This window comes from Pan troglodytes, chromosome 8 (assembly GCF_028858775.2).
Source record: "Pan troglodytes isolate AG18354 chromosome 8, NHGRI_mPanTro3-v2.0_pri, whole genome shotgun sequence".
Lineage (NCBI taxonomy): Eukaryota > Metazoa > Chordata > Mammalia > Primates > Hominidae > Pan > Pan troglodytes.
In genome coordinates this window covers 54,789,995-54,798,827 of record NC_072406.2, presented here as the reverse complement: position 1 = coordinate 54,798,827, position 8,833 = coordinate 54,789,995, and the positions used below count along the sequence as shown (strand labels likewise).

The window sequence follows — 8,833 nt, the reverse complement described above, 5'->3', positions numbered from 1 at the left end:
CGCGGACTCCGGAGCCGCACAAACCAGGGCTCGCCATGAAGCCAGGATTCAGTCCCCGTGGGGGTGGCTTTGGCAGCCGAGGGGGCTTTGGTGACCGTGGTGGTCGTGGAGGCCGAGGGGGCTTTGGCGGGGGCCGAGGTCGAGGTGGAGGCTTTAGAGGTCGTGGACGAGGAGGAGGTGGAGGCGGCGGCGGCGGTGGAGGAGGAGGAAGAGGTGGTGGAGGCTTCCATTCTGGTGGCAACCGGGGTCGTGGTCGGGGAGGAAAAAGAGGAAACCAGTCGGGGAAGAATGTGATGGTGGAGCCACATCGGCATGAGGGTGTCTTCATTTGTCGAGGAAAGGAAGATGCACTGGTCACCAAGAACCTGGTCCCTGGGGAATCAGTTTATGGAGAGAAGAGAGTCTTGATTTCGGAAGGAGATGACAAAATTGAGTACCGAGCCTGGAACCCCTTCCGCTCCAAGCTAGCAGCAGCAATCCTGGGTGGTGTGGACCAGATCCACATCAAACCGGGGGCTAAGGTTCTCTACCTCGGGGCTGCCTCGGGCACCACGGTCTCCCATGTCTCTGACATCGTTGGTCCGGATGGTCTAGTCTATGCAGTCGAGTTCTCCCACCGCTCTGGCCGTGACCTCATTAACTTGGCCAAGAAGAGGACCAACATCATTCCTGTGATCGAGGATGCTCAACACCCACACAAATACCGCATGCTCATCGCAATGGTGGATGTGATCTTTGCTGATGTGGCCCAGCCAGACCAGACCCGGATTGTGGCCCTGAATGCCCACACCTTCCTGCGTAATGGAGGACACTTTGTGATTTCCATTAAGGCCAACTCCATTGACTCCACAGCCTCAGCCGAGGCCGTGTTTGCCTCCGAAGTGAAAAAGATGCAACAGGAGAACATGAAGCCGCAGGAGCAGTTGACCCTTTAGCCATACGAAAGAGACCATGCCGTGGTCGTGGGAGTGTACAGGCCACCCCCCAAGGTGAGGAACTGAAGTTCAGCGCTGTCAGGATTGCGAGAGATGTGTGTTGATACTGTTTCACGTGTGTTTTTCTATTAAAAGACTCATCCGTCAAAAAAAAAAAAAAATGCTCATCATCACTGGCCTTCAGAGAAATGCAAATCAAAACCACAATGAGATACCATCTCACACCAGTTAGAATGGCGATCATTAAAAAATCAGGAAACAGCAGGTGCTGGAGAGGATGTGGAGAAATAGGAACACTTTTACACTGTTGGGACGGTAAACTAGTTCAACCATTGTGGAAGTCAGTGTGGTGATTCCTCAAGTATCTAGAACTAGAAATACCATGTGACCCAGCCATTCCATTACTGGGTATATACACAAAGGACTATAAATCATGCTGTAATAAAGACACATGCACACGTATGTTTATTGCGGCAGTATTCACAATAGCAAAGACTTGGAACCATCCCAAATGTCCAACAACGATAGACTGGATTAAGAAAATGTGGTACATATACACCATGGAGTACTATGCAGCCACAAAAAATGATGAGTTCGTGTCCTATGTAGGGACATGGATGAAACTGGAAATCATCATTCTCAGTAAACTCTCACAAGGACAAAAACCCAAACACTGCATGTTCTCATTCATAGGTGGGTATTGAACAATGAGAACACATGGGCACAGGAAGGGGAACATCACACTTCAGGGACTGTCGTGGGGTGGGGGGAGTGGGGAGGGATAGCATTAGGAGATATACCTAACGCTAAATGACGAGTTAATGGGTGCAGCACACCAACATGGCACATGAACACATATGTTACAAACCTGCACATGGTGCACATGTATCCTAAAACTTAAGGTATAATAATAAAATAGAATAAAATAACAAAATATACACTAATACAGATTAACCAACTAAAAAAATTGTAGAGTAAGGTCATTTAAAAAATATGAAGGATGGAGTAATAATCTAACACGTTGAAATCTAAGAAGGAGAAGACAGCTTGTCTGAACAGCATTTTCAGTGGCAATGTTAGAGGTTTTATCAAAATTGACCAATAATATTAAACCACAGGTTCAGGAGGCTTTTGAAAGCAAACGAAAACACATACAGAGGACACATCTAGAAACATAATGGGACAATTTCTGAAAAGTAAAAGAAAAATGTAAAGAGCACTTGATAAAAAAATTGGGGTAACTACAAAGAGAAAGAGTTGACTGATAACAAATTTCTCAAATGAAACAACGAAAGCCAACAAGTGAGGTATTGATATCTTTCAAGTCCTGAAATAAAATAAGTGCTGACCTGGAACTGTCTACTTGGTGGACATATCCATCAAAAGCAAAGATACAATAAAGAATTTCTCCCAAGCAGACCCACAGGAAAAGAAATACTAAAGATTATTCTTCAGGTAGAAGAGCCATGATCCCTGATGAAAGTTTGAAGTTAGAAGAACAATTTTTTTAATGAAAGAAATAAACATAGAGAGAAATATAATTAGATATCAACTGTATAACAGAATGCTATCTCATAAAGTTTAAAATGTATCTTCCATACAACGGCAGAATCATATAAGTTGTGAGTTGGATAAATTAATTTTAAAATATTGTCAAGTTTTTTTTTGCAAATAGACAAATGTACCAATTATATTAGACCCTGAATTAAAGAATGCACATTGTATTAAACCAGGTAAAACATAACTAGATCAGATTTTTTAAATGGACTCTCTTAAAGTTTTTATAATTTATATTCATATTTTTTAATGTTTCTACTCTTTTATTATTAATCCAACCCCAGAATTTTAAAAGTATGCAAAGTATTATTACACACCAATAGGCTAATGATAATTCAAACATTATAAATTGCTATACTTTATTTTTTTTTAATTGATCATTCTTGGGTGTTTCTCGCAGAGGGGGATTTGGCAGGGTCATAGGACAATAGTGGAGGGAAAGTCAGCAGATAAACAATTAAAAAAAGGTCTCTGGTTTTCCTAGGCAGAGGACCCTGCGGCCTTCTGCAGTGTTTGTGTCCCTGGGTACTTGAGATTAGGGAGTGGTGATGACTCTTAACGAGCATGCTGCCTTCAAGCATCTGTTTAACAAAGCACATCTTGCACCGCCCTTAATCCATTTAACCCTGAGTGGACACAGCACATGTTTCAGAGAGCACAGGGTTGGGGGTCAGGTCATAGATCAACAGGATCCCAAGGCAGAAGAATTTTTCTTAGTACAGAACAAAATGAAAAGTCTCCCATGTTTATTTCTTTCTACACAGACACAGCAACCATCCGATTTCTCAATCTTTTCCCCACCTTTCCCCCTTTTCTATTCCACAAAACAGCCATTGTCATGGCCCGTTCTTAATGAGCTGTTGGGTACACCTCACAGATGGGGTGGTGGCCGGGCAGAGGGGCTCCTCACTTCTCAGTAGGGGCAGCCGGGCAGAGGTGCCCCTCACCTCCCGGACAGGGTGGCTGGCCGGGCGGGAGGCTGACCTCCCACCTACCTCCCAGACGGGGTGGCTGGCCGGGCGGGGGCTGACCCCCCACCTCCCTCCCAGACGGGGCAGCTGGCCGGGTGGGGGCTGACCCCCACCTCCCTCCCGGACGGGGTGGCTGCCGGGTGGAGACGCTCCTCACTTCCCAGACGGGGTGGCTGCCAGGTGGAGGGTCTCCTCACTTCTCAGACGGGGCAGCTGGGCAGAGACGCTCCTCACCTCCCAGACGGGGCGGCGGGGCAGAGGCGCTCCCCACATCTCAGATGATGGGCGGCCGGACACAGAAGCTCCTCACTTCCTAGATGGGATGGCGGCCGGGAAGAGGTGCTCCTCACTTCCTAGATGGGATGGCAGCCGGGCAGAGACGCTCCTCACTTTCCAGACTGGGCAGCCAGGCAGAGGGTCTCCTCACATCCCAGACAATGGGCGGCCAGGCAGAGACACTCCTCACTTCCCAGACGGGGTGGCGGCCGGGCAGAGGCTGCAATCTTGGCACTTTGGGAGGCCAAGGCAGGGGGCTGGGAGGTGGAGGTTGTAGCGAGCCGAGATCACGCCACTGCACTCCAGCCTGGGCACCATTGAGCACTGAGTGAACGAGACTCTGTCTGCAATCCCTGCACCTCGGGAGGCTGAGGCTGGTGGATCACTCGCGGTTAGGAGCTGGAGACCAGCCCGGCCAACACAGTGAAACCCCATCTCCACCAAAAAAATACAAAAACCAGTCAGGCGTGGCAGCGCACGTCTGCAATCGCAGGCACTCGGCAGGCTGAGGCAGGAGAATCAGGCAGGGAGGTTGCAGTGAGCTGAAAAGGCAGCAGTACAGTCCAGCTTTGGCTCAGCATCAGAGGGAGACCGTGGGGAGAGGGAGAGGGAGAGGGAGACCTTGGGGAGAGGGAGAGGGAGAGGAAGACCGTGGGGAGATGAGAGGGAGAGGGAGCTATATTCATATTTCACATATGTTGAAAGTAAATAATGGAAAAGCGTGCAATGCAAATATTAACCAAAATATAGCTTTAGTTGTACTTATATTCACATTTTAAAAGTTGGACACACTTAAGACTCAGTGATTTTTTTAAACAACGGATGCAAGCTGTGCAGTTATAACTAGTATTATATTATGCTCTTGGCCTGATTACAGAAGGGTAAGGGGCGATCATACCAGACAATGGCAGAATGAAGCAACAAGGAGTAGAGTTACAGAACATGATGCCGTAACTGGGACTGGAGTTACTCTTTTAGAGTTAAAGAATAGTAAACTGGAGAAAATATATGAAACATTTTTTTGAAGTACTGAACATCAGGCAGCGCAGGACTGTGCTCTGCAAGAGAAGAGAAGGAGCCAGAATGAGTCCTGCTTTATTCCCAGATTCTCCGTGACAGCAGTAGAGAGGAATCCCAGAGAGAGCAGACATTGTCATTGCACTGAGGAACCAGATAAAAATCAAAAAAGGTTAAGCAGCTGGAATGTGTAGTAGAAGAGAACGTTTACAGAAAAAGGAACCAAGAATCAGCCTAAGGATTCTCCCAAGTCCCTAAGCCAAATGTACATAGGATGAAATTCTAAGGAGCTCAGCAAAGGACTCTACCAGGCAGTTGGAAGAAGAACACTTCCCTGGCATCACATGACAGGAAGACACGTTAGCTCTGACCAGCCAGAGAAGGGAATCCCCTCTGTACCTCCAGGATATTCAGTAAAGACCACTGGAGGTTCATGCCCTAGTGACAGTGCTCATTTAGCTCCAAATTACAGATGGCTCTAGACTAACTCAACAAAGTTTAAAGAGAAGATTTAAAACAACAACAGAAAAATACTCATCCTGAAGTTACTGAACTGTCTGCCACAACATTGTTCAGAGGTAGCCAATAAAATCTAGATATTCAATAGCATAACACCAAAATACCCAAAAAAAAAAAAACTCTGACATGCAAAGAAGCCATAAGATATATATAATTAAGATATATAAATAGGATAAAAATAAGTCATTTATAAATGATAGAGAAGAAGGAAATTTCAAGGCCCTTAAAGTAAATATATTTTATAAATACATATAGATAAATAGATATATATGTCAAGGTACTTAAATGAAAATTGAACATAGGAGAAAAATAGAAGTTATAAAATGATAAATGTGACATGTATAGATGAAGAATAAATATTTGAAATAAAAATTCCATGAGATAGAATAAGTAATGGATTTTACCCTAACATCAGAAAATTTATAGAAAAAAATAGAAGCTTTACAAACTAAAGGACAAAGGGTAAACTAAAATAAGAAAGCCAGAAACTCACTGATACGTCAGACAATATGCAGCAGTGTAACATACATGTAATTAATATCTCAAAAAGGATGGGTGGGGGAATTATAGATGAATAAAGAATGGTACACCCATTCCTGAGGGCACCGAGGAGGGAGGATAGCTTTAGATTCCTAAGGGAGGGTATTATCCATTCATGAAGGTCCAACCCCATGACCAAACACCTCCCAGTAAGCCCCACCTGCAACCTTGGGGATCAAATTTTAACATGAGATTGGAAGGGGCAAGCATTGAAACCATAGCAAGAGTTAAATTTCCTTTTTAAAAAAATCACTGATATGATTCCATTTCGCCATAGATAAAAGCTAGTATTTCAGTCTACCATTGAGTGTGCTTATAGCTCACCAAAAGGGCACTCTTTCTCGGGAATACAGATTTGCCTAGAGGTATCCTATTGCAGTCAAAGAAAGAGCAATGAGGGATAGAAAAGGTTAGTGATGGAGACCCCAGCGCTGCATTTTGCAACAAACAATGTAAAAATTTTACAGATTGGTTCTGCTAACTTACTACAGTTTACATTCCTCTCAGGTGGGAGAATTGTTGCATTTTTTCTTAAGATAGAAAAGCAATTCAGATAATATGAAATGTCCACAGGAAAGATAAGGAGCATGGAATGGTCTTCCATTTGTTTTTATCCTCTTTTATTTCCTTGAGCAGTGGTTTGTAGTTCTCCTTGAAGAGGTCCTTCACATCCCTTGTAAGTTGGATTCCTAGGTATTTTATTCTCTTTGAAGCAATTGTGAATGGGAGTTCACTCATGATTTGCCTCTCTGTTTGTCTGTTGTTGGTGTATAAGAATGCTTGTGATTTTTATACATTGATTTTGTATCCTGAGAATTTGCTGAAGTTGCTTATTAGCTTAAGGAGATTTTGGGCTGAGACAATGGGGTTTTCTAGGTATACAATCATGTCGTCTGCAAACAGGGACAATTTGACTTCCTCTTTTCCTAATTGAATACCCTTTATTTCCTTCTCCTGCCTAATTGCCCTGGCCAGAACTTCCAACACTATGTTGAATAAGAGTGGTGAGAGAGGGCATCCCTGTCTTGTGCCAGTTTTCAAAGGGAATGCTTCCAGTTTTTGCCCATTCAGTATGATATTGGCTGTGGGTTTGTCATAGATAGCTCTTATTATTTTGAAATACGTCCCATCAATACCTAATTTATTGAGAGTTTTTACCATGAAGGGTTGTTGAATTTTGTCAAAGGCTTTTTCTGCATCTATTGAGATAATCATGTGGTATTTGTCTTTGGCTCTGTTTATATGCTGGATTACATTTATTGATTTGCGTATATTGAACCAGCCTTGCATCCCAGGGATGAAGCCCACTTGATCATGGTGGATAAGCTTTTTGATGTGCTGCTGGATTCGTTTTGCCAGTATTTTATTGAGGATTTTTGCATCAATGTTCATCAAGGACATTGGTCTAAAATTCTCTTTTTTTGTTGTGTCTCTGCCTGGCTTAAACATTCCACGCTCATGGGTAGGAAGAATCAATATCGTGAAAATGGTCATACCGCCCAAGGTAATTTACAGATTCAATGCCATCCCCATCAAGCTCCCAATGACTTTCTTCACAGAATTGGAAAAAACTACTTTAAAGTTCATATGGAACCAAAAGAGAGCCTGCATCACCAAGGCAATCCTAAGCCAAAAGAACAAAGCTGGAGGCACCACACTACCTGACTTCAAACTATACTACAAGGCTACAGTCACCAAAACAGCATGGTACTGTTACCAAAACAGAGATATAGATCAATGGAACAGAACAGAGCCCTCAGAAATAACGCCACATATCTACAACTATCTGATCTTTGACAAACCTGAGAAAAACAAGTAATGGGGAAAGGACTCCCTATTTAATAAATGGTGCTGGGAAAACTGGCTAGCCTTATGTAGAAAGCTGAAACTGGATCCCTTCCTTACACCTTACACAAAAATCAATTCAAGATGGATTAAAGACTTAAACCTTAGACCTAAAACCATAAAAACCCTAGAAGAAAACCTAGGCATTACCATTCAGGACATAGGCATGGGCAAGGACTTCATGTCTAAAACACCAAAAGCAATGGCAACAAAAGCCAAAATTGACAAATGGGATCTAATTAAACTCAAGAGCTTCTGCACAGCAAAAGAAACTACCATCAGAGTGAACAGGCAACCTACAAAATGGGAGAAAATTTTCACAACCTACTCATCTGACAAAGGGCTAATATCCAGAATCTACAATGAACTCAAACAAATTTACAAGAAAAAAACAAACAACCCCATCAAAAAGTGTTCGAAGGACATGAACAGACACTTCTCAAAAGAAGACATTTATGCAGCCAAAAAACACATGAAAAAATGCTCACCATCACTGGCCATCAGAGAAATGCAAATCAAAACCACAATGAGATACCATCTCACACCAGTTAGAATGGCAATCATTAAAAAGTCAGGAAACAACAGATGCTGGAGAGGATGTGGAGAAATAGGAACACTTTTACACTGTTGGTGGGACTGTAAACTGGTTCAACCATTGTGGAAGTCAGTGTGGGCATTCCTCAGGGATCTAGAACTGGAAATACCATTTGACCCAGCCATCCCATTACTGGGTATATGCCCAAAGGACTATAAATCATGCTGCTACAAAGACACATGCACACGTATGTTTATTGCGGCATTATTCACAATAGCAAAGACTTGAAACCAACCCAAATGTCCAACAATGATAGAAGAAAATGTGGCACATATACACCATGGAATACTATGCAGCCATCAAAAATGATGAGTTCATGTCCTTTGTAGGGACATGGATGAAATTGGAAATCATCATTCTCAGTAAACTATCGCAAGAGCAAAAAACCAAACACTGCATATTCTCACTCATAGGTGGGAATTGAACAATGAGATCACATGGACACAGGAAGGGGAATATCACACTCTGGGGACTGTTGTGGGGTGGGGGAAAGGGGGAGGGATAGCATCGGGAGATATGCCTAATGCTAGATGACGAGTTAGCGGGTGCAGCGCACCAGCATGGCACATGTATACATA

General features: G+C 43.3%; 1 protein-coding gene across 1 annotated transcript; it reads left to right on the top strand.

The window, feature by feature from the left end:
* LOC112208093 (rRNA 2'-O-methyltransferase fibrillarin-like) lies at positions 1-1,090 on the top strand. Its single transcript, XM_054659472.2, has one exon. It carries the CDS (start codon positions 36-38, stop codon positions 933-935), a length of 900 nt encoding a protein of 299 aa, XP_054515447.2. The 5' UTR covers positions 1-35; the 3' UTR covers positions 936-1,090.
* Positions 1,091-8,833: the final 7,743 nt, after the last annotated feature.